General features: G+C 38.9%; 1 protein-coding gene across 2 annotated transcripts in view; it reads right to left on the reverse strand.

The window, feature by feature from the left end:
• Positions 1–2,405: 2,405 nt before the first annotated feature.
• LOC106872308 (DNA-directed RNA polymerase I subunit RPA1) overlaps positions 2,406–26,479 on the reverse strand; it is a 37,539-nt gene continuing 13,465 nt past the window's right edge. For both annotated transcript variants that reach the window (XM_089362938.1, XM_089362940.1), the window contains exons 10-34: positions 25,938–26,070; positions 24,963–25,046; positions 24,154–24,292; positions 23,229–23,343; positions 22,489–22,597; positions 20,579–20,662; positions 19,000–19,164; positions 17,628–17,744; positions 16,458–16,657; positions 16,256–16,340; positions 15,481–15,681; positions 15,007–15,135; positions 14,265–14,423; positions 12,982–13,175; positions 12,431–12,560; positions 11,759–11,893; positions 11,025–11,246; positions 9,456–9,502; positions 8,445–8,612; positions 7,296–7,663; positions 6,357–6,442; positions 6,122–6,202; positions 4,703–4,855; positions 3,633–3,743; positions 2,406–2,741 (exon numbers count right to left, since the gene is read on the reverse strand). In XM_089362938.1, coding sequence (XP_089219064.1) covers positions 2,439–2,741; positions 3,633–3,743; positions 4,703–4,855; positions 6,122–6,202; positions 6,357–6,442; positions 7,296–7,663; positions 8,445–8,612; positions 9,456–9,502; positions 11,025–11,246; positions 11,759–11,893; positions 12,431–12,560; positions 12,982–13,175; positions 14,265–14,423; positions 15,007–15,135; positions 15,481–15,681; positions 16,256–16,340; positions 16,458–16,657; positions 17,628–17,744; positions 19,000–19,164; positions 20,579–20,662; positions 22,489–22,597; positions 23,229–23,343; positions 24,154–24,292; positions 24,963–25,046; positions 25,938–26,070 — 3,718 coding nt within the window. In that variant the 3' untranslated portion in view covers positions 2,406–2,438. The remainder of the gene's footprint in view (positions 2,742–3,632; positions 3,744–4,702; positions 4,856–6,121; positions 6,203–6,356; positions 6,443–7,295; positions 7,664–8,444; positions 8,613–9,455; positions 9,503–11,024; positions 11,247–11,758; positions 11,894–12,430; positions 12,561–12,981; positions 13,176–14,264; positions 14,424–15,006; positions 15,136–15,480; positions 15,682–16,255; positions 16,341–16,457; positions 16,658–17,627; positions 17,745–18,999; positions 19,165–20,578; positions 20,663–22,488; positions 22,598–23,228; positions 23,344–24,153; positions 24,293–24,962; positions 25,047–25,937; positions 26,071–26,479) is intronic.

Here is a 26,479-nt window from a genome sequence, read left to right on the forward strand (position 1 = left end):
AAGTCCGATAAGTCATGCACACACATTAATCAACTAAATTCCGCTGTAGTCCGATTTTCACATTTTAAAATTTCTATTAAGTACTTTAATGTTCATTATTTATATTTGACTGATATTTGTCCTCATCCTGTTTGTTGTTAACACAACGTTTCGGCTGATATACCCGCCAGCCTTCATCAGGTGTCTTGGGGGAAATTTCGAACTTGGGTTCTCATTCCTAAGGTATTTTTCGATGTTATTATCCAGGTCGCCTGGAATAGACTTCGGAATCTTGGGGTTAGTAGCTCGCGATCTTAACCACTACGCCATATGCCCGTGGAGTGAATTTTAGGGCTTATAAATCGAAATTTCCCCAAGACACCTGATGAAGGCTGGAGGTTATATCAGCCGAAACGTTGTTAACAACAAACAGGATGAGGACAAATATCTGTCAAATGTAAATAATTCCTCATCTCTTAAATATAGAACTGTATTACTTTTATGTTTTATAACAGTCTTTAGATAAATGCATACATGTGTACGTAGAGGCATTAACAAAGTAGTTGGTGGCGCTATATAATAAAGTGGACACACACACACACCTGTGTAAATACACACACATTTGCTTACGATCGTTGAATTGTCTAAAACGAATGAAAGGGTTGCTCAGTGTGGCTTATTGAGACTTTCTTTCGTGCCTCCTAGTTTCATGTCTCTGTGCTGTGTTTTTATATATATATATATATATATATATATATATATATATATATATATATATATATATTTATTTATTTATTTATTCTTTTGTTTCAGTCATTTGACTGCGGCCATGTTGGAGCACCGCCTTTAGTCGAGCAAATCGACCCAAGAACTTATTCTTTGTAAGCCTAGTAGTTATTCTATTGGTCTCTTTTGCCGAACCGCTAAGTTACGGGATCCGTAAACACGCACACACATATATATATATATATATATACACATAAACGACGGGCTTCTTTCAGTCTCCGTCTACCAAATCTTAATGCAGAGGTGCACTGTTTAATAGTTCTTAGTCAAAAGTACTTGTCCTTCGTTTCAGCTGGCGTGAGTGACTCTAAGAAGGAAACCATTACCAGGCACCACTGAAAGACACCAGCATCACCATCGATCAACAAAGTAGTGTCAGAACTGAGATTGACCAACATACTATCGTCAGTTAAGAAGGTAAGCAACACATGTTTCTACTGTTGCTAATAAGCATTCCAAATCTATTTAATGGAAGAACCCAACGCCATAAAATGAAATCCTAATTGTCTTATCACCTTTGACATCCACAGTTTCAAAGGAAAGACCAACCAACAAACCATTTCACATGTTTGACAAGAGGGTCCAACATGTACTTAATGAAAATCCTTTGTTACATTCTTGGCTACAACTAACGTTCTTTTTTTTTCTCTTCCACCAACGATCTTTTTTGGTTTTAGTCAGGTCAGTAATATCATAATTAATGTAGAGAGAAAAGGAAAACCTAATAAATAAATGATAACGAGGAACAAAGTTTAGCTTTATTTTAGAAAGAACATTCATTCAAAAGATTTCCTGTTTGCATCAGATGCATTTATTTCTTGCATTTTATCAAGTGAAATTCTTTGAAAATTTTAAATTTTGAGCATCTTGACGGTTAATACCTCAAGTAGTGAGTTAGAATTTTGTATTATTTTTTTTCAAGGATTAATTATAATTATCTATTTATTTATATATTATTGATTTAGAGAAAATAATTAAAATATCTGTGTTATCTGTAGACAGAAACGATCTAAGCGCTACAGAGATTTATTGATTCTGAGCCTACCTTTATTATATAAACGGAAGAGATGAAGGTATAACTTGGAATGATTTTTCTCTGATAATTGCAGAGTCTACCAGAACACAAATTTAGCTCTAAGACAGGAAGATCACTTGTAAATTTATGTGAAAACACCAAAAAGTAATCAACTTGCTTGTATTCAACCTACCTGGGCAGAGAAAAGTAACATGGCAACTGGTAAAAGCCACATTGACAATGAATACCAATGATCATTATGTCATGCTAGAAAGTTCCATCCAAATTCGTGTAGTAGTCATATTGTATTTTCTGGCATACAAGTTGATGTAGCAAGTAAATGTAAACATTCAACCAATCTTTCCAAATCCTGTTACATTTCACATGGAATTTTTGGTTCTCCAAAGCCATCTTTGGGTAGAAATTAACCTACCATTTTTTGACTGTAAATTTTGTTCAAGGAAATTGCACGTTAATTTCACAAGCAAGCTGTTCCATTGATCGTATCAGCTGGGACCCTCGTTGTCGTAACCGACGGAGTGCTCTCAAACATAAAGGGTTGGGGTAAAGCAAATAGTTCCAGTGATTAAAAACTAACAAAAGAATAACGAATGGAAACAAAACATTTAAAAAAAATTTTTTTTAGACCAACAATGATTTATTTAACAGGTATCAGAGGTAAAAGTATGTCAAAGTATCCAGTGCCTAATGACGGCAGTTTACCTGTAACTAACTGAGAGGTAGGAGAATTTAAATAGTCTTTCAAATGCTGAGATGCAGCATTTGTTATTCCTCGGTAAGCTGACTCAAAAGTGATTGATTGTAACGGGGACGGACATGCTTGCATGCCTTTTTGAGTGAAAAAAGCCAATTGGCCTTCAAATGCCATGTAGTCTGCGACAAGAGACAAATGTCGGTAATTCACTTTGATGCCATAAACTCCAAAGACAGATTGAATTTCCTGAAAGTAAAATTACAGCAATGAGTTCCAAAGGTTTGTTACACTTTCTTTCTTTGGTTTCATTATTCAAACAACAGAACAACAGCAGCAGCAACAAGATGCTTTTCCCAGCTAAAGCAGAGAGTTGGGGGTTAACCCAAAAGTTCTCAACCATTTTTTGCCTATGGATCCCTCTGATTCCTATTTTACTCAGGGGACGGAGAACCTCATAGCCATTTGATGCCTAAAAACTCCTATATTTTTACGAGTAAATATTTGGAATCGTATTTTAAAAAATGCTTAGATATTTTGTGTATTGTAGAAATATAACCAGTTAATTTCACTAATTTTAACAACAAAATCTTATCTGGGTCCCTAAGAGCCATATAGACCCCATTTGAGAACTGCAGTAGGTGGTGGGCTGGTAGAATCGTTGGCAAACTGGGTGAAATGCTTAGTGGTAATTCATCCGTTATGTCATGTCCTGAGTTCAAATTCCACCGAGATTGACTTTGTCTTTCATCCTTTCGGGGTCAATGAAATAAGGACCAATTACACACTGGCGGTCGTCTATATTACTGACTAGTCCCGTTCCCCTCAAATTTTCAAGGCCTTGTGCCTAGAATAGAAAAAATTATATTTACAAGGCAGTGAGCTGGCAGAATTGTTAGCATACCAGACAAAATGCTTAGTATTTCATCCGTCCTGAGATTCTGAGTTCAAATTCCACTAAGGTTGACAAATTAAGTACAAGTTGAGTACTGGGGTTGATGTAATTGCCTAGTCTCCCCACCCAAAAATTTCAGGCCTTGTGCTTTTAGTAGAAACAATTATTACACGTCATTTTTTTTTAGCCTTCAATGGAGGGACAATACCCAAGTTTTGTATCTTATGAATGACAAAAGAACTCACCTTGATGATAACCTTTAACCCAGCTTCTATCCCATAGACCTGTGTCATGATTGTTGGACTGTTACAGTAGATACGATTAATGTCAAGAATATTAGGAAACTGTTGAATGTACTGCAAAAGACGAAAGGATAATGCCAGTAAAATGGTACATTTGAGATCTCTCTTTAACACACACAAACATTTACTATTTGGGCTACACTCTCTGAGTGGTTGGCGTTAGGAAGGGCATCCAGCTGTAGAAACTCTGCCAAATTAGATTGGAGCCTGGTGTTGCCATCCGGTTTCACCAGTCCTCAATCAAATCGTCCAACCCATGCTAGCATGGAAAGCGGACGTTAAACGATGATGATGGGCTGTGGCCATACAGGAGCACCACCTTGAAGGGTTTTAGAGAAGCAAACTGACACCAAGACTTACTTTTAGGTTTGGTATTTTATCAGTCTCTTTTTGCCAAACCTCTAGGTTATAGGGATGTAAACAAACCAACACCAGTTGTCAAGTGGTACTGACGGTGGAAAAACAGACACACACACACAGTATCCATTTATGGAATTTACTCACAAGACACTGGGGCTAGGGTGGAAGGCACTTGCTCAAGGTGCCATGCAAAGCAAGCTTCTATTTAAATTAAAATATCAACTAATAAAAGGCAAACAGCATATTGGATGCTGATGGCGACCAGTTTGTAAGGAAAAAGCAAGCAGAAAGGCAATTCCAAGACTGCTTGGAAAAATCTGACCATCTTCTTTGAATAAGAAGGCATGGAACCTCAATAAGACAATCCTTGTCTTGTAACAACAGCAGATGTGGTAGGTTACTGCTTAGCTTAAGAAGTAGAAACTGTTCACGAATTCAATCATTTGACCCTTAAATCAGCTACGATAGGATTTGAACTCCTGACCTTGTGAGTGAGAGAGGGGAGTAGAAAGACAGAAATAAAGGTGGAGAGAGAAAGACAAAAATAAAGAGAAAGTGGGGGAGAGAGAGAGAGAGCAGTACTTCCTACTGCAAACAGATTGAACCTGATCCATCTATCTATCTGTGAGGCAATATTAAGAATACAAACTTACGCTGAGGTGAATTCCTTCTGTCTGCAGATGGAGTTCATTCTTGACCCTTGTTAAGATGGAACGTTTGATTCCAGGCACTCTGTGTATAATGGATGTCTCAGCATTGTTTTTGATGATGGTCATCAGATCAACCTTGGTTAATCTTAAATTAAACTGAAACATAACAATTAGACATTATTAATTAATCATTGTTTAATAAGGAAATTCAACATGACAATACAATCTTGTGTTCCTTTTCCATTCTTGAAAATTTCAGTCTTTTCTAAATTCATTCAAGGGAAAATGGAAGTTGATTACACTGACCACTGGAACTTATCTTATCAACCCCGAAAGGATGAAAGGCAAAATTGACCTCAGCAGAATTTGAACTCAGAATGTCAAGATGGACAAAATGTTTGGCAGCACCTGCATCAAATTTGTGGAGTGGGAACTCGTCGATTATATCAACCCCAATGTTTCACTGGTACTTAGTTTATCGACCCCCTGAATGGATGAAAGGCAAAGTTGACCTTGGTGGAATTTGAACTCAGAACCTAAAGAGAGACGAAAGACTGCTAAGCATTTCACCCGGCCTGCAAATGATTCTGCCAGCTCACCGCTTTCAAATTTTGGTAGAAGACCAGAAATTACATTGATCCCAGTGTTAAACTGGTACTTGTTTTACAGACCCTCAAAAGGATGAAAATCAGAGGCAATCATGGTGCAGTCTGAACTCAGAACATGGACAAAATGCTGCTTAGCGCTTTGCCAATCATGATAACAATTCTGCCTACTTGCTGCACCATCATCACGGTAATAATGGTTTCAAATTTTGGCACTAGGCCAGCAATTTTGAGGTAAGGAGTAAGTTGATTATATTGACCCCCAGTATGTAACTGGTTCTCATTATACTGACCCTGAAAGGACGAAAGGCAAAGTCGACCATGGACGGAATCTGAACCCATCATAATAATTAAAGGCAGAATTTGGTGGGTGGGAAGGTCCTAGTCCATCACTCAGAACTATTGCTGTGCAGTGGGACAGAACATGAAACCACATGGAGAGAAAGCCATGTAGTTCCATGTCTTTAACCCCACAGCTGTGCCGTACAATACATACACACACAAATACATATATGTGTACACCCTCAAATTTATGTTGTTCCCCCCCCCCCACATGTTTGCCTATTCCTTGATAGACTATGCTGGGTGCATTTAATCATGGTACCTGTCCCTGTGAGGTCACCTTTTATTTCACAACTCCGAGGATTACAACATAGCCACCCATTCAAACCTACCCCAACTCCACCCAATATACCCTGGGTGGGGTGAATACAAGTGGATACATGTTTAGTCACCTGCTGATGACTTACGACTGGTGAATGAAAGCTAAGTCTACTTGAATGGGTGAATAAAGTTAGCATCAATCTAGCTGTCTTACCTTGAATACTACTTCACACCAAAGGCTCTTTTCTTCATCGTAACTATATGACAATATAGCTTCATTGAAGGAGTCTAGGTACTGTAAAGATATTAAAAAATATATCAAAATGTTAATATCTAACAGATAATATACAGCAGAGGTTGACTTGGGACAATAAAAACCCCAGAAAAATAAGAATTAATTAATTAACCCCCCCCCCCCCCCAAAAGAATAACTAAATAAATTCACTCACTTTCCCTTTTGCTGGCATTCTTTTCGTTTTCTTCATGTCATCTTCAAGGTAAAAATATTCTTCCAAAAACTCTTCTTTCTTGACATCTGTGCAAAAAAGAAAACATTTTTTTTTATAACTACACTAGACAGGGCTCCCACTGTCTACTACACTCATTTTTACTGGTCTCCAGTAATTCCTTAAATTCATTAAGGCTGGGGACTTAATTCATTGCTCAGATTAACACCATGACAGGCCCTTGCATGCATTCGGAACCCAAGTCTTCAAGTGTGAAGTTTGCTCATCTTTACGTCCACTTTCACTACGTTAGCATCGGTTAGATGAATGTATTATAGAGGCATTGTTTGACAGCGATATACCATATGCTGGTGCCATGGGAAAAACATCTGTGCAAGCGCCACATACAAAGCACTCATCCTGGTGTTATGTAAGAAGCACTCAATACACTCTGCAAAGTTGTTGACGTTAGGAAGGGCATCCCTCTGGCTTGCCAGCTCCTGTCAAACCATCCAACCCATGCCAGCATGGAAAACAGATGTTAAATGATGATGATGAGAGAACACAGTACCAACGGCCCTTAATAGGGGCTGCGGAACCAGTGGAAGAAAGAAAGAGGAAGTTATTTTCAGACCAGAGAATTGGTCTGAATGCTTACAACAGATTGAATAAGTCCTGGGGTCGATTTGCTCGACTAAAGGCGGTGCTCCAGCATGGCCACAGTCAAATGACTGAAACAAGTAAAAGAGTAAAGAAGCAGGCCTCCTAACTTCACAGGCAAAGGACATAACCCATACTGTACAGATATCTGCGCCAGAATTTAACTCTTGTCTATTCAAAAATGTGAGATAGGGTATCGTTTCCTGGTGCTTCGATGGTTCAATCCTCACTCTTTCTAAGACAATAACAAAAATAGAGAAACAAACAAATGAATAAACAGACCTTCGTCCTCATCTTCCATAATTTCGGTCGTATTACTGTCCTCCTTTATTTCCGTTTCACTGTCACTGTCCTCATCATTGTCTTTATCGTCGTCGTCGTCGTCATCATCGTCATCATCATCATCATCATCATCATTGTAGTCATGTTCATCACTTGTCTGCTTCTTCTGGTTGCCATCAACTGCATCTATCTCGTCTTCTCCACCGGATGCGGAGTCTTCAGACTCGTCTCCCCTCTCGGCATTGGGAGCAGACTCCTCTTCCTCCTCCCCAGCACTTTCTCCATCTTGCTCCTTCTTAGCGGATGGTTCAGCCGAATCCTCTAGCGTAGCTTTTATGGTATGAACAATATCCTTGGGAAGAATCCGTCTGTAAAGGACAGAACAGAAACAAGATCATTAGGGAATTAAGAGGAAATTCTTATAAATTTTATCAAACATATATTTGTCGTAAGAAATTTAGCTATTTAACACATAAAGCGCAACAGATTGACAGGCCACGATTGTGACCCAGATAGATGCATTTAATGGGGTTGAATGTCACTCAAACGCTCCCATGGCTGCAATCTCACTTTAGTTGCCGGGTCTTCTCAATCACAGCATCTCTCCAAAGTTCTTGGTCTCCTAAGTGTTCATGTCATATGATGGTCTTATGTCCATTTTGATCTATGTATAGATGCAGGCATGGCTATGTGGTTGAGAACTTTACTTTGTAACAATATGGTTTCTGATTGAGCTTCACTGCATGGCATTGTGGCCAAATGTATTCGATTTTAGCTCAGGGCCAACCCAAGCTTCTTAAGCACACAGCTACACCATGTTTGAATGAAAATAATAAAAGACAAGACACAGAAATAATTTATTCTCAAACACGTGATAATGCTAATACAATAGCATGAACAGGATAAACTATTCATATAGCCTCATGGCTGGCCAGTAACGATGTTTTCTGCAATATATGGATAATTGTGTCTTTCAATACTTCTAAAGCAAACTTTGTTTGCTTACTTTCAACGTAAGTTAAAAAGACAAGATGTTCACAGCTGGCTAGAATGTCCTTGATTCTAGATCAAGTGAATCAGAACCAGTCTGGGTTTCAACCAGACCAAACTAAACAGTTTTCATCACAGAAATGAAAAGCAAATACTCACAACGAAGCCTGTGTCAACTTGATTGTTGACTTGATGGATTTCAGCAAACCAGTGATGTATTTCAATTCCATGTGGCGAAGGATATCGTCTGGATTTGTTGCCAACTGGTCTTGGTATTTGCTTGGGGGCAGGAACTGGAAACGGACTATGTACAACCGATCGCTAAAGCTAATGAGGAAAGAGACAAGAGAAACAAGATATATTTAAAACAATAACCAAGGATTTGGTCATTACAATCGCACCCTACCAACACCTCCATTATCATCATCATCCATTGTTTTAAATCCGGGTTTTGCCCTCAATGCCATAGCAACTGAGGTAGGCTGGTGCAGCCCACCCCAAGCCATCATGAGGTCTTTTTGGAGCTGGATTTTCTATGGGGAGCATACCCTTGCTTACTCACAGCCTCAGTTTCTAGACATGAGTGGTCCCAAGACCAAGACCTCTACCACAATTTTTAAGAAACGTGGTGGAAAACCACACCTGCATTACTAAATGTAACAATAAAATGGCAGTAAATAAGATACTGAATTACTATATTAAAGGTCGGGAGTTCAAAACCACTGCAGTTCTTTGGTTTTATTTATTTATAATGCGTGGGGTGCAGTCAGAACAGCAGGAAAACCGAATATTAATGTATCTATTCAGTCTTAATATCTCCTGGTGGGTTTCAAAGTGAATATGTCAATCACAGTTGTCTTTTTGTCAAGGCTATGCCACCGGACCACATTACCCTAACAAGAGTTATAGCCCTTGTCTAAGGAACTCAACAAATTATTTGCTGATGAACATTGATATCAAACTGATGGTGAAGTTATCTCCCTTAGATTAGAGAGCTCATACTTTGCTTTCCAGTGGTTCGTGTGACTCGAGGCTGACTGTCAAATATGACGTAGTGCGGACTTGAGTCACACTGGCTGTCATGAGTCAATGAGTTGGTTAACATACTGGACTGGCACAGACTGCAAAAGTGATGGATGACAACTGTATTGCAGATACTGGTTTACTTACCCAGATGACATCTCAATCCGATCTGTAACATCTACCTTTTCTAACACCTGAAAAAGAGAAACATTAAAAGTTTAACAATAGAAAAGAAGCATGAATCAAACAACTAAGCCCTCCCTTACACCTGTTTTAATAACGCAACCATCACCTGGCACTTATGCACCTTTAGTGGAGCTCACAACGTTAGACACCTTGGTTCCTTTACTGTCCACTACTGCTCACATTCATACAAGACTCCCTGGTCCTTTCACTCACATTTTCACAGCAGACAAAGACCAACGTATGTTCTGGTAGAGCACAGCATCAACCATGGCTTGTAGAAACTATAGCTGGGTCCAGCTTCTTTTCTCTTGACCAGCTCATATATAGAAGAACAGTTGGCACCATACCGAGACCTACAAGATCTATTATTGTGAAACAACAAATGTAATCGTCTTCTAACCCAGCAGCTTTGGAGGTCAAGTGCTCAGTTCATGAAGGTACTGGAATGGCAGAACTGTTAGCCGACTCAATGGATCAATGCCTTGTTGTGTTTGCTCCAATCCTTTCTTTTCTGAGTTCAAATCTTGCCAAAGTCAACTTTGTCTTTTATCCGTCTGGGGCTGATTAATATAAAATACCAGTTATGTACTGGTGTCACTCTCACTGCTCTCATAATTAGCTGACCCCTGCCTGTTTATTATCATTTGAATGCCAAACCGTTGAGAAACAGGAGCAGTGAGCTTGGTGCCAGCAACTACCTGGCTACAGAAACCTCATCCACTGCAACCCAACATCTTTTATCTTTTAATTGTTTCAATTATTAGACTGCGACCATGCTGGGACAATACCTTGAAGAGTTTTAGTTGAAGAAAAATAAGAATTCCAGGACTTATTCTGTCAGTCTCTTTTGCCAAACCGCCAAGTTATGGGGAGGTAAACACACCAAAACCAGTTCTCAAAACCAAGCAGTGGTGGGTGGGAGGAGAAATACAGACACACACATATGACGGGCTTCTTTCAGTTTCCATCTACCAAATCCACTCACAAGTTTTGGTCAGTCTGAGGTAATAATAGAAGACAGTGTCTTCTACTATAGCCTCGGGCCGACCAAAGCCTTGTGAGTGGATTTGGTAGACGGAAACTGAAAGAAGCCCATCGTATATATATATGTGTGTGTGTGTGTTTGTGTGTCTGTGTTTGTCACCCCACCATCATTTGACAACCAATGCTGGTGTGTTTACATCCCTGTAACTTAGTGGTTCAGTAAAAGAAACCGATAGAATAAGTACTAGGTTTAGAAAGAATATGTCCTGGGGTCAATTTGTTCAACTAAAGGTTTTGCTCCAGCATAGCCATAGTCAAAAGACCGAAACAAATAAAAAAAAATAATAAGTGTGTGTATTTAAGCAACAGGAGTGTTATCACTTTTCTAAATTAGTAAGAGGAGGCAGAGCAGGAAGAGGCAGGCATAGGATTTAGAATTGGTGAATCTTGGAGGCTCTTTGTTAAAAGATTATGAGAGGGGGAGAGAGAGAGAGAGAGAGAGGGAGAGAGAGAGAGGGAGAGAGAGAGAGAGAGAGGCGTATTTACCTGGCTGAGCGCAACAGGATTTAACTTCATCTGCAGCTTTTTGGCTTCAGCCCTGGCGAAGTCTGTGTCTAAGACAGGAATGTCCATTGTAGGAGTCTTCATATGCTTGGCACCAAAGAGAATCTCACGGAGACGAGGGATACCCAGAGTGACGTTCATCTCTCCAAGACCAGCAAAGTGGAATGTGTTCAGTGTCATCTGAGTTGATGGCTCACCAATTGACTAAAAAAAATTAATTAATTTATTAATTAGCTAATTAACCCTTTAGTATTCAGATTACTTTGTCAAACGTTGTTTACATTGTTTTAGATTAATGAGGCATTATCTTGTAGCTTTGAGATTTTGATGAGGTAAAGCATCTTCTATTATAACCCCAGGTTGACTAAAATCTTCAGAATGAATTTGGTAGATCAACTTGTTGAGAGTTGAGCCGAGTCTCAACAGTGACGACGACGACAAGAACAACAAGAAGTAATAAGTGAAAGTGTTCATTAATAAACCCCTTCTAGATTCTTGATTATTTTCACAATTAATTAAAGTACTTTGTGCCTTTCATTAGCAATACTGTCAGGAAAGGATTGAAAACGTGGTTGATTGACTAGTTGGTGGGGAATGTATGCAAAGGGGATAGGATTTTGGAAGGGTCTGTTGACTCATAAGAGCAATTTTATTTCTTCAGGAAGATGGGGCAAGGGGGACCCACGACAATACAAAGAGGTAAACAAAAGAAGTACCTGAGATGAAATCAAGCCAACAGCTTCTCCAGGGTCCACCATACATTGTATAAATTTGTAATTTATCAGTTTCTCAAAGTTTTCTTCCGTAAGAGTCTCTTTAGTCTCAGCTTGTCCTGGTGGGCATATCCTATGCTAATAACAACAGCAAAAAGGATGATAAAATAATAATTATAATAACGATGATGATGATGACGACGACGACAATGTAGCAGTACCATCCAGTGGCTCTCATGGCTTCTGATTTTAACTGATTGTGATGTCATCATGTCTGGTGCAAAGTTAACATGTCTTGGTGTAAATATTCTGCTCAATACCATAGATTTGCTTGCCAATTGTTTGACTATAACCAGTTGAGCATGTCCCTTAGTGGCTGATGATATGTGCATCTCTGAAACCTTGCCAGCCCTCATCAAACCATCCAACCCATGCCAGCATGGACAACAAATGCTAAGTGATGATGATAATGATGACACACACACACATACATAAATATAAAAGTTGGAATTTACACAAAAACAAAAGACAAAGACAGGTGTATTAGTTTAGTACTTGGGAAATTCCATAATATATATAAGTGTGCACATAAATTTTCAGCCAATAATTGCTAAGGACTGCAACACTGGAAAATAGAAAAAATGTGAAGTGATAATAGACTTTCACTATACTAACTGAATTTTCAGATTTGGAACGGAAATCCTTTGCCATTTTGTATATTTCTTCAGAGATGGCACCTTGCTGAGTATAAGGCCAAGTCTTAGACAAAACAGGATCTGGACAGGACACAACCTTCTTCTGAAACCTGACAAAGAAGAATGAAAATTATATGAAATTGTCATAAATTAAGTACACTGCACAATAGTAAATATCACCTATTTACAACAGGATAGGGAGGGGGGCACTGCACTATTTTGTATTCATGAGCTTTAGGTTAGTTAAGATATGTCTGTGACATATTTCAACTTCCGTGGAAGTGCAATGGCCCAGTGGTTATAAATGCTTGTCTGGGAATCTGCTAGAGGGAAGAACTGGGCAAATAGTGAACCTTTTACCATAAAGGAGAATTTTTTCTCCACTGCAGTAAATTTGCCTTCAGAAGTTAAAATATCTCACAAACACAATCTAACTAACCCAAAGTTCATTTATTCTTCATGACCGCTTGGCGCCAATATTGCTGTTTTGTACTTAGTGAGTGCATGGGGCCAGTGACAGCATCTACTTACTTTTGGCGTCGTTTCTCACTCATGTTGTACCACAGACTGCACAGGTAGGTGCTTTTCAAAGAACGTCCTGCCATACGAGAAATGTTATCTGGCACTTCAAGGTCTTCCTGTTTTTTCTTGCAGAATCTCAAGAATGCACTTCTGTCAGCCGAATACTTTGGGAGGGAGTCAGTCTGTTGCCTGACTTTATAAATCTGAAGAAAAAGAAGAACAAAAAATATTTCTAACATAACAACAATGACAGATGAAAAATGGCGGGAGCATATTTAAAGCATGCTATTATCATTGCTTTTACACCTGTTTGGTCTTTTCCTTGCTGAGGCAATATTCTAAGATAGGGTACCTATCCTGTTACCAACCCAACACATTTTTCAAACAATGTGAATTCATTTTCATTCCACAAACCATTAAATGTTAAAATTGCCAAACTGTAAGATAAAGTGTTTGCACATGTAAACAACATTTCTGTTGCCCTAAAAGTGTCAGGAAAAAGGTGCAGAGAAATAAACATTATAAACTTCCATGCATGTCAATACACACACACATAACAGGCTTCTTTGGTCAGGCTGGAGCTGTAGTAGAAGACACCAGCTCAGAGTGCCATGAAGAGGGACAGAACGTGAAGTCAAATGGTTTGGAAGCAACCTTCTTGGCTACAAAACCATGCCTGCACCATCATCATCATCATTGTCCTCATTGTTTAACATCCATTTTCGATGCAGGCATGGGTTGGACAATGTCACTGTTTTCAATAAACCAAAGGACTGTGTCACACTCTGATGCCTGCTTTGGGAAAGTTTCTACAGCCAGAACCCCTTCTTAAAGCCAACTACTTTACAGGACATATTGGTTGTTTTACAGCATTATTATGCTGGCACATAAAAAGCACCAACCAAACGTGGCTGATAACAATACTACCCCCTGACTGGCCCCCGTGCTGGTGGCACATAAAAAGCACGATCCAAACATGATTGATGCCAGGCCCGCCTGACTGGCTCCTGTGCCAGTGGCACGTAAAAAGCACCCACTACACTCTTGGAGTGGTTGGCGTTACGAAGGGCATCCAGCTGTAGAAACATTGCCAGATCAAATTGGGGCCTGGTGCAGCCGCTGGCTCTCCAGACCTCGGTCAAGCTGTCCAACCCATGCCAGCATGGAAAACAGACATGAAACGATGATGATGATGACTGGACCTGATAAATGCTGCAAGCACATTCAGAATAAAAAAAAAAACAACAAAACGAACATAATAAAACAAATCCAAGCACAAAAATAAATCTTACTTCGTTTTGTATCTGACGGCAGCTGAAGTTGCTGTCAGCTCCTTTAAGAGGCATCTGTAGGTTTAAGATGGAAGCACGATTCTTGATCAGCATCGGGAAGTGATTCTCGTTAATAAACTGAGTCTTGGTTACATCCAGGCTGTCTTCACCATAATAAAACTGAAGAAAGTGAGATCAAATCAGATACCAAGTATAAACAAATATATCAGGCAGGGTTAATAACATTAGAATTTCTTGCATTGTTCGCCTCAGATTCAACAACGAAAACTTCTTCCGAAATGCTTAGTAGGTAGTCGACGCCGTAGCTAACAGTTGCAAACTGTCCTTCTCTTCCAGATTGTGAAAGCTTACCATAATGTTTAATCTAAATACAGTGAAACTTTAAGACTTCATTTTTTTATGGGCAAACATGGGTTAACAGGTTCAATATCTGCAGCAAAATATTTCCACATACCCCTTGCCCACCTAATTTCTCTCCTAAGGCTTGGGTTGGATCAAAGTAGAAATAGTTGAAAATGCTTGCTGAAAGGGCCATGTGAGTGTGATGTAACCCAGAACCTCAAGATTAGGAAGTAAACTATTCTGCAATGCTCGAGCTCTTGCCTAACAAACATATCTAATGCTAGAAAGATGGGTAGTAGAGGTAAAAATTAATTTCTGAACATTTCTCTCCACCCATCTCTGCTCCAGAAGAAATTCTACAAGAATGAAACAGACAGACAGAGAATAGAATGAGTCTTACCTGAATAACACTGCCGTCACTGTCTCTGACTGTGAGGTCATAATTAACGATGAGGCTCTCTAAATGCTTAACTAAGCAACGTTGAAGGTATCCCGAATGACTGGTTTTTACAGCGGTATCAATGAGACCCTAAGGAAGAGAAAATGGAAGGAACACATGGCTTGACAGAAGTAACACACACACACAAAGAGAAATTACAATTTACAAAGAAAAGTCAAATTTATTTAAGCATTTTCCTTTTTTTTAATCCTTGCTAATTTATGATGTAAAAAGCACCAAGGACACTCTATAAGGTGGTTGGCGTTAGGGAGGGCATCTAGATGGACAAACCATGCCAAATCAGACTGGAGTCTGGTGCAGCTCTCCAGCATCTGTCAGCCTGTCCAACCCATGACAGCATGGAAAGCAGATGTTTGATGATGATGATGATGATGATGATGATGATGATGATTACATAGACTCTTTGACACTCACCTCTCTGCCGGCCATACAATGGACAAAGTATTCCTGAGGTGAAATTCCTGTCGTGAAACGGCCAGTAATGAAGCCACCAGCCTTGGGAGAAATGTCATACTGTAGAAATGATGGCAAGAAACGGCCACTTGGCATCATTGGTGGTCTTCGTCCTTCCAATTCAATTTGGCCCAGAAGACAGGACATTTGCATAGCGTTCACCTGGAAAGATGAAATTATATAAGAGAGGAAAGCAAATGGAATGGTAGGTACCAAAGGAGTTAACAGCGTAAGTGAATTGAAATAAACACAACCAGGAATACAAACTAAATATATATCTGATTAAGAATTGTGTATATGTGTATATATATACATTTCTTTTATTCTTTTACTTGTTTCAGTCATTTGACAGCGGCCATGCTGGAACACCACTTTTAGTCGAGCAAACCAACCCCAGGACTTAAATTTGATTCTAACCCTTTGACATTTAAACTGGATATATCTAGTCCAAACATCCGATCGGTTTCATGTGCAAATAGGCCAGATCCAGCCTCTCATGCCTACCCTACAATGTTATTCTAAGAATAAACAGTTGGATCAACAGAATCTGAAAGCTATGAAATAATGGATGATCAATTCAAAACAATGTGAAGAAATAAGCATTACAGTTGATGGAATAAAATGAATGCTAAATGTTGGGAGTGGGGGCTATGGGAACAACTTCAGAGTCAAAAGTGTGATGAAAAAGAGAAACATAGGTTTAACAATTTTGTGACAATCATTATTTGATACTTACCGAAGATCCTTTGGCACCGGCATTGACCATCAACTGAAGATTATTGTCAGGGAACTTGACAAGCAGACCAGATGGCATAATGGTTCTGAGGTGAGAAGGAATTTAGAAAGAGTTAAGAATTAGAGAGAACAGTTAAAGACAATTCCTTACATCTTTATACAAATTTTCTCCTAACATTCTGCGATGAAAAAGAAAGATTTACCGTAACAAGTTGTTCTGTACATCGTTGGTGATTTTCTTCACTTTCTTGTCCAATTCTGCAATAAGCATTGGATTGTTTCCAAAGACAATTTCAGAAACAGACTTGGTACTTTCACCAACCACCACTTGCAGTTCTTCTCTTGATCTGTCGATATCATAGCTTTTGATATAATCAATAAAATTCTTGCGTTTCTGATCAGCCTAAAAAAAAATCAATAAGCAATGCTTGTGAGATGACACATATAAATACACACACACATGTCATCATCATTTAATCTCTATTTTCCATGCTGGCATGGATTGGATGGCTTGACTGAAGCTGGTAAAACCAGAGGCTGCAGCAGGTTCCAATTGTCTGTTTTGGCACGGATTCTATGGTTCTATGGTTGTCATCACTAAATTTAACACAATCGTTAATTTTAATACAATGGCCTAAAGTCAAGGTACAAAGCAGTAAACTTCACACATGTACGTCCACATGCAACGACCATTGCGGCGACACTGGAGAGGAGTTCACACTCCCGTTTTCTTTATAGTCAATGCGGAACTTCAGGATATTAGTCAATTGTATTGAAACTTGGTATTCAACCTCTTAAGGATACTATATTTACTGTTTTGCATTCTGCTATGTAGAAATATGTATTCAATATGACTTATAATCCATGAAATCCAAAATTCGACCAAAAATAGCAATTTAAAAAATTTTCAATTGCATTGCAGAGCCTGAAAATATATTTAACTGCAAAGTTCTCTATACACCTTTCTTTAAACTCTAGTTTGCAACAAAATATCAATTCGTGGTTACCAGTTTTGAAAGTTGCATTTTTTGGTCCACCCTAATGAGCATAGAGGAAGCATCAAAAGAATGCAGTTCTGTGAAGGAAGATTCAGAAGAAAAAAACATTATTTAAATGAGGAGGGGCTTCTGGAAAAGAGCAACGTAAAGGAGTAACTTGGGTACACCTGTGGCAATCCTTAATACGATAATGCTAAGTATATCTATGTATGTCACCGAAACTCTGCCAGCCCTACACCCAACTTACCCTTATTTGCTGTTTTAATTATACAAGGAAAATGTGGCAAGTAAACCTATTTAATTTTCTTTGGATAGTAAAGAGGTTATAAAAAGCAGCTGGACCGAGAAAAAAAGCAACTGTGGTGGGAAACTGACCTGTTTTGTCATGAGAATATCTTTAATTCCCAATGAAAATCCATCTCTTTGTAAGAAAGAAGTGAAAAGTCGGCCGAAGCAGGTGAGGAGGTTCGCAGCTACTTCTCCGCCGTAGAGCTGAAAAATATGTAAATAAGTAAATAATGGAAACTGGTGATGTACTACAGATGCACATCATTGCCCTCATTGTTTAATGTTTGCTTTCCATGCAGATATCAGTTGGATAATCTGACAGGATCCAATGAGCTAATGGACTGTGCTAAGCTTCAGTGTCTTTCCTGGTGTGGGATACAGCCCTGCAGCTTATTGGATACTATCGAACCATCCAACCCATGCCAACATGTGAAATGGCCATTAAACGATGATGATAATGATATATATATATATATATATATATATATATATATATATATATATATATAGTCAATTCAAACATGAACAAGCAGGAAAAAACACAAAAAAACAACAACGCGAGGACGTGGAATAAGTATAGTGTTATTGGATGCTCAGGAAAGGAAAGAAAAGAAAGAGGATTTCACATTTCGAGCGGAGCTCTTCACCAGAAATATAGGAAAAGTCCAAAGAAAGGAAGACAGAGAAAGAAAATCGCCAACGATGCACACGCGGTCACCTGTTTATTCCAACATGATATGTAGTTAATTAAATTGGGTGCAATGTATCAATCTGGAGAGGTTAGATACTTTCCACGGTAATTCTGAAAATCTATGGAATCTGGTGACAGCCACAGTGGAAGTGTAAAATCTACATCGTCACAATGTGACTACTATTGGTCCTTGCGATTTATCATTGCTGGGGGTGTACTCCTGTGTCTTACGGATCAACGACGGGATGGAATGTGGCTCAAGTGAAACTTAAGAACCAGCCATCAGCAGTATAACAGCCCTCTGCTACCACAACCATCATTTAACATGTTTCTTCGTTATTGGCATGGATTGGCTGGTTTGACAAGATCCAGTGAGAGAGAGAGGATTGCATTGAGCTCTAATGTCTGCCTATGGCATGATTTCTACAGCTGGATGCTCTTCCTCATGCCAACCACGTTACTAGAGAGATTACCCAAATAACATGCAAGACTAAAATCCCTCTTGACCGGATCGAACGGCAGTAGAGAGGATGGTAGCCTTATGCCAGGTGTTGAGATATTAAAGTATGACAGAAGTGACAGGAACAGGTTTCTTGCTGGATACATAAGTACCCCCTGAATTATACGGGTGAATGGAAGTAGGTGGGGGTAGAGCTGGAAAGGGAGATAAAGATGATTAGATTCAAACAATATATCAACAACAGGTTATAGCTAAAAATAAAAAAAGGAAATTGCTCTTAGAAACATAATACCATAACACACTCTTACCTCATAACAACAGTGTACTAATCCATATGCCGTTGATCCGTACTGGCTTTTATCCAGGACACCACACAGCAATTCACTGTCTCGGATTATAACACGGCTCTCCCCCATTTCTTGTGAAAGAGCTCTACTTATTGATGCAACAAAATGGTCTTTTGAATTCCAAAGCTGTGAAAGAATAAGGAACATTAAGAAATCATAATGGATAGTCACAGGCTCACAACAAGCTGATGTCTCTCAATTTTGTTCATTCATTCAGTGTCCATTTTTTTTTTGCATGGATTAGACACAAGTACAAACACAAAAATATGACAGGCTTCTTTCAGTTTCCATCTACCAAATCCACTCACAATGCTTTGGGGGCCTGGGGCTATAGTAGAAGACACTTGACCAAGATGCTGTGCAGTGGGATAGAGCCTGAAACCACATGGTTGGGAAGCAAACTTCTGAAACCACTCAGCCATACCCTGCACCTGTATAAATATCTTTTTCTGGATCAAAACAAGAGATTGGAAAAAATGCTTGCTATTACTTATTCACCATTACATGTTTCATTTGCTAATAGGAGTTACAAAACTGAACCAAGTAGGAGAAAACATATCTCATATTAGAAATCCTTTAGATAGAGAATGTACAATTTTATACTTCCTACTAGCAAATGAAACAGGTGTCCAAAAATATTTTTCAGTCCCATTTTGACCTTTGAATTACTTTCCAAAAACATATTTCCCAGTATTTCCCAACTCTGATGCATAACTCACACAAATATGAAATCTACAGAGGAATTTTTGGAAAACTGGAATAAGCAGATGTGAATCAAGAAGGCCCAGCTTGGATTTTAACCTCTCTTTTACTCTTTTATTTGTTTCAGTCATTTGACTGTGGCCATGCTGGAGCACCACCTTTAATTGAAGAAATTGACCCCAGGACTCATTCTTTGTAAGCCTAGTACTTATTCTATCGGTCTCTTTTGCCAAACCGCTAAGTTTCAAGCATCAGTTGTCAAGCGATGGTAGTGGGGACACACACATATATACATATACGACAGGTATTGAGAGAATAAGTACCAGGCTTACAAAGAATGAGTCCTGGAGTCAATTTGTTTGACTAAAGGCAGTGCTCCAGCATGGCCGCAGTCAAATGACTGAAACAAAAATAAAAGAGTACACACACACAATAGGCTTCTTTCAGTTTCCCCTCTACTGTATCAATATCCACAAGGGTTTGGTGGTTGGCCTGGGTCATGAAAAGAAGATACTTGCCCAAGTTGTTGAGCAGTGGGACTAAACACGAAACCACCAAACAAATGTAGTGCAGAGTGTTTATGGTTTATATTGCTTATGATGTGGCAAGTAAACAAAAGTAAATACATCTCTTCACATGCATAAAAATATATGGAGATTATCCACAGAGCACAGGAACCATTACACTTCTGCTCACTAACAGAACTTGATCGCAATCACTATTTAAATCAAACACAAACACAAGAAATGGCTAAACTAATTTGCGTATTCTACATTAGCTGGAAGAGTGATTAAATATATTTTGTGTTTGCGCATGCATATAAATTCCAAAGACCTACCCTTTCTGGAATCTTTGATGTGCTTTCCATTGTAATTAAAGGCTTGTTCTTTGGGATTATATTGATTAGTAAAGTAGATATAAGCTGTAATGAAAAGATAAAAAGATATACATACATTGTTTTAAAATTTCCCCACCTAAAGATTCATATATATAGGCTTTCTCGCTCTCTCTCTGTATCTATATGTAAATACACATACACACACACACATATATATAAGTCAGTAAATAGTGGGGTTGTGTTAACCGCACATGGAGAAATAATAGGAAAATGAAGAATAAGGCAGAATGCTAAATTGGAAGCATATTTTAATAAAGATTTCAAATTGGAAGCATGTTTTAATAAAGAAGCAAATTTTCAAGAAGGAGAATGAAAATGTTTTTTACAAAGAAGTACAAAATGAAGAAAATAATATATAAAAAAATAACTATACCAATACATTATATTGTCTTTGAGCTTTTGAAGTTCAATGGTAGTTCATGTATATAATGGTTGGAAAAATAAGGATGCATGAGAATTGAGAATTGTGTTAGGTTTTAAAAAAGGGTTAAAAGTTTGTGTTAAGCAGGAAGTGTGTGTAAGGGGAGACAAATGTTTTTAGTTGGAGTTATGAACTCTTTTTCAACAGGAAGTTTATAGAGAACAGACATAAACTTCCTGTTGAAAAAGAGTTCATAACTCCAACTAAAAACATTTGTCTCCCCTTACATACACTTCCTGCTTAACACAAACTTTTAACCCTTTTTTTAAACCTAACACAACTCTCAATTCTCATGCATCCTTATTTTTCCAACCATTATATACATGAACTACCATTGAACTTCAAAAGCTCAAAGACAATATAATGTATTGGTATAGTTATTTTTTTATATATTATTTTTTTTATATATTATTTTTTTTATATATTATTTTCTTCATTTTGTACTTCTTTGTAAAAAACATTTTCATTCTCCTTCTTGAAAATTTGCTCCGCAATGAAAGCCGGTTAGAAATCTTTATTAAAATATGCTTCCAATTTAGCATTCTGCCTTATTCTTCATTTTCCTATATATATATATATATATATATATAGCCTTTTAGCTTGTAAGGGTCAGATGAAATTTTCTGTGGCAGATTTTCAACAGCTGGATGTCCTTCCTGTTGCCAACCCCCACTTGTTTCTGAATGAGATAACATTTTCTCATGGTTGGACATGTTTTGATGGAGAACTGGAAATGAAGGACACAGATTGTGTGAAAGTGATACTCACTTTGCAACTATTGTGCAATGTCAAAAGAAGCAGGTGCTAACACACACACACACTCCTATATATAGGCACAGCAAGCTTCTTTTAGTTCCCATCCACCAAATCCACTCACAAGACTTTAGTCGGTTCATATCATACACGTGTTGTCATCATCACTCAGTTACCTCATATCACACAGAGATGTTGCTGGTAAGAATCCAAGTTATTTTATGTCCTTGCAATGTTTCCATTTCACTCACTCACGCACTATCAAACTTTATTTTATCATCCTAAGCCACTGCTAATTCCCCTCTCCTCCACCATGTTTTAACCACATTTTTACCCAAGAATTCTACTTTCGGAAATTTCCTCTCTGTCCAATCTCCTCATCTTCATCAGTAATGACCAGTAGCCATAACCTCTCCAGCCCGAGAAGTCGTGCACAGATTATGGATGATGTACCTTGTTACTACGACTAAAATCCCAGAAAGGTTACTTCTCAAAGACAGAGTTTAGTCTCAAGTTTCAGACTAAGTAGAGAAGGTAAAATAAATCTTGACATGTTACCAATGTGAACACAGGTGACATTTCCAGCTGGTTTTGTACCTATTCCTGTTAGCTTGTCAGCCAGGTAAACTGATGAAATTTATGCAATCATAAATGATAGTTGGGCAAATATAATTACCTGTTTTCCAGACCAGAGTTTTTCAGGTCGAATAATAGCAGGTGGTAACAGTCTAATGGCATCAGGTTTGTTAACGAGTGCTGCGAACAGCAATTGATTGAACTCTTCTCTGAAACAAAGACGAAGAAAGATCAATATGAGAAGGATTATTGTGAATGAGTGATTAAGTGATGAATTGATTGACAGACAGTCAGAGACATTTTATTTTAGATAACATAGATATTGAATAATTCAAGCCGGTGCCATGTAAAAAGCATCCATGCTGGTATAGCACATATAAAACACTTGTTTTGGTGCTGTGGATTAGCAGTGGAGCTGGTGCCATGTAAAAGGCACCCAGTACACTTTGTAAAGTGGTTGGTATTAGCAAGGGCATCCGGCCCTAGAAACCATACCAATAACAATGGAGCCTGATGTGGCTCCCAGTCTTACCAGCATTAAAAACAGACATTAAATGATGATGATGATGATGATGAGTGGCTCAGACCCTCCTTTTGGCGACCCCTGGTTTAGACAAACCAATTGACCCAGTACATATTTTAAGTTTGGTACTTACAACATCAATCATTTTTGTTGAACTACTAGGTCACGGGAACAGGACAAACAAAGGAAACAGAAAAACACAGACACATATCTGCCGCTGCCACCACCACCATCATAATGCTGGATGATTTCAGAAATGAGACAAAAAGAAAGAGGGGAGAAAAAAAGAGCATAAAGCAACAAATATGATGACTCACCTTCTAAAGAAACGACCACGAATGGTAAGGCGCACTCCAGCAACAACATGATCTTGGATGAGACCTGCCAGAGGACTTCCATCTTTAGGAACCACGTACTGGTTTTGCGCACTAGCTGAAAGAGCAGAAAATAATAAAAGCAACATTATATATTTGTTGCAATGTTTAAATGTATGAGATAGGATGTTTAACCCTTTAGCATTCAAATTGCTGTCTCAAACAATATTTATTTATTCACATTGTTTTGAAGTTATCATCAATTATCTTGGAGCTATCAGATTTCTATGATGTGATTGTTTATTTCCATGGGATGGCCACTGAGGTTGAGTCCTTAAGCACGGCATCCATTGGGTCCACACTGTAAAGTGGTTGGTGTTTGGAAGGGCATCCAGCTATAAAAACCTTGCCTGTGCATGAGCCACGTAAAAAGCACTAAGTCCACTCTGCTGAATGATCGGTGTTAGGAAGGGTATCTAGCTGTAAAAATCCTGCCAAAACAGTCACAGAAGTCTGGTGCAGGCTTCTGCTTGGCCGGCTCTTGTGAAACTGTCCCACCCATGCCAGCATGGAAAGCAGACATTAAACGATGATGATGATGATGTTAATGTACATGTGAGAAAGAAACTTACTTAAAATCTGCTGTGTTCTTGGTCTCAGGCTGTCTTGCCTTTTTACATCTTTTTTGTTTGTTGCTAGTCTAAAATGGTCCTGATGCTACACAGGCATGTTTGCCGTTATAAAATTTGGTGTTAGTAGGTTTAGTTTCTATACATTTTTTTTCAGCATAAATAAACACTTAAATTTTTTGGGAACTAAAAACAAAATAGATTTTTCATAAATTTTACAGGTATTTTTTTGAGAATTTGGAAGACTAAGAAGAATAAAAGGTTTAAAAAAAAAAAACCCATAAAAAAAATGGACTTACAAATTTCCTTAGCTTCAGCCCGACCTAGTTCAGTTTGAGGTACGTGAGCTGTCATTTCATCACCATCAAAATCTGCGTTGTAAGCCTTGCAGTTGGCATAATGCAACCGGAAAGTCTTGATGTTGGGCAAAACACGAGCCTGAAGATAAGACAACAAACAGAGGTTAGAGAACCAGAGGTGCAGGTATGGTTTTGCGGTTAAGAAGTTTGCTTCCCATATATGTGGTTTTGGGTTCAGTCCCACTGAGTGGCACCTTGGGTAGGTGTCTTCCACTATAGACCAGGGTCAAGTAATATAGTCATGTGAATGGATTTGGTAGAAGGAAGCCTCACAAACCCACTTCTCTTGGTTCCACTCCGTCTCTCAACTGAGGGATCTTTGTCTTGCACCCTACTTGGCGACCCCACTGGTGCTGGTGCCACGTAAAAAAGCATCCAGTAGACTCTGCAAAGTGGTTGGTCCTAGGAACGGTATCCAGTTGTAGAAACCATAAAAAACCCAGACAACCGGAGCCTGGTGCAGCTCCTTGGCTTTCCAGCTCATGTCAAACTGTCCAACCCATGCCAGCATGGAAAAGGAATGAGCAGGGACAGAAGAACTGGGTGTGTGGGGGTGGATAATAAGGCTTGGATCTAATATTGGAACCAATGAAGTGGGCAACCTTGGCATAAATAGGGACCATTAGCAGTTTAACCAGTGGTCAGTGCACGGCATCTCTTTACACAGTGGACGAAACCATTACGTGAAAAGGAAGCTGAATAGATTAATAACAGGTCAAAGAAAGGTAAACCAAAAAGGGAGTACATACTCGATGGGCTTGTATACTGGGCTTGTGAAGAGATGGCTGTCGATTGAGGAGAAGGTAGTCCCCATCCACAAGATGGCGATAAACCTGTTGGGAAAAAAGACAAGATTGTAAATATTCTGGTACAATAATAAAAAATCATTTAGGAGATAATTAATTACTGACCGATTGATTGATCATTAAATATGATTCTAAACAATCTGGTACATTATTAACAATGCGAGATAAATAATTTTTAAGCGCTGGTGATGATACCATAGTAAAAGCATTGGTGGTGGGGGGCATGTAAAAACCACCCAGTACACTCTGTGGAGTGGTTGGCATTAGGAAGGGCATCCAGTTGTAGAAACCATACCAAAATAGACAACTGGAGCCTGGTGTGACCCTGGGTAATGGTAATACACCATTACCCTTTTTCCATCTTTGATCTCTTTCATCATCATTTAACGTCCAGTGTCCGTGGGTTGGACAGTTTGACCAGGGCTGGTAAGCTGGAAGGCTGCACCAGACTCCAGTCTAATTTAGCATGGATTTCTATGATAGATGCCCTTCCTAATGCCAACGACTCCGAGAGTGTAATGGGTGCTTTTACATGACTCTGGTATCTGCCACAACTGTGGCTTGATGGATCTTCTTCTCAAACATGACAGTGCCGAAGGTCTCAGTCATTGCCTCTGTGAAGCCCAACGCTCGAAAGGAACTCAGCCACTTTGCTTCCATGAGACTCAACACTTGGAAAGAACTCAGCCACTTTGCCTCCGTGTAGGCATATTCGGATACAAAATGTCATAACAAAATCAGTTTTGTCTATAATTTCTACAGAAAATCTGTAGTGATAACCGTAACAAGTGATCCATAGATATGTTCTATATCTAAGTCCATTGCCTCCCAGTGTTCTTTTGTCTACCCCAACCTTAAGTTCTACGTCTCAGAGTTTGCATCTCAAAAACAGAAGCAGAAGTGTTAAAATTATCATACCTTCTTACATGTGACCAAAGACTTGTTGACAGACGATGGAGTGAGGAGTTGGTTGGCTACTGATTGGCGCTGGGTGAGATTTTCAGCAAGAAGACGCTGCTTCACACCATGCTGGTCGACAACATATGCCGCTCTGGAAGAAGGGAGAGAGATTTTGCAAAAATATAACAGAGAGGGAAGAATGTGTATGCATGCATGTAGACGTGTGTGTGTGCGTGATGTAGATAGTGAGTATATATGCTTGAGGAGGATGTGCGAGTGATGCAGACAATTGGCATGCATCTATAAGGGTGTGTGTGTGTGTGTGCATGTGTAGATATTTATGTGTGGATGTATGTGTATGAGTGATGTATAAAGTGAGTGTCCCCTTGATTGCGTGGGAATACCTGATAATCAATGACCATACATACATGTTGTTCAGACCCAGGTCAGTCCAGTTACAGAAGACCTATAACCAAAGGTGCCCCAGCTGTAGCTATCTTTTTTTATGCTTATTTTCCTTTCTAATTATACAGTGTACTAGGCACAGGAGTGGATGTGTG

The sequence above is a fragment of the Octopus bimaculoides genome, chromosome 14, assembly GCF_046866305.1.
Source record: "Octopus bimaculoides isolate indiv1 chromosome 14, ASM4686630v1, whole genome shotgun sequence".
Taxonomy (NCBI): Eukaryota; Metazoa; Mollusca; class Cephalopoda; order Octopoda; family Octopodidae; genus Octopus; species Octopus bimaculoides.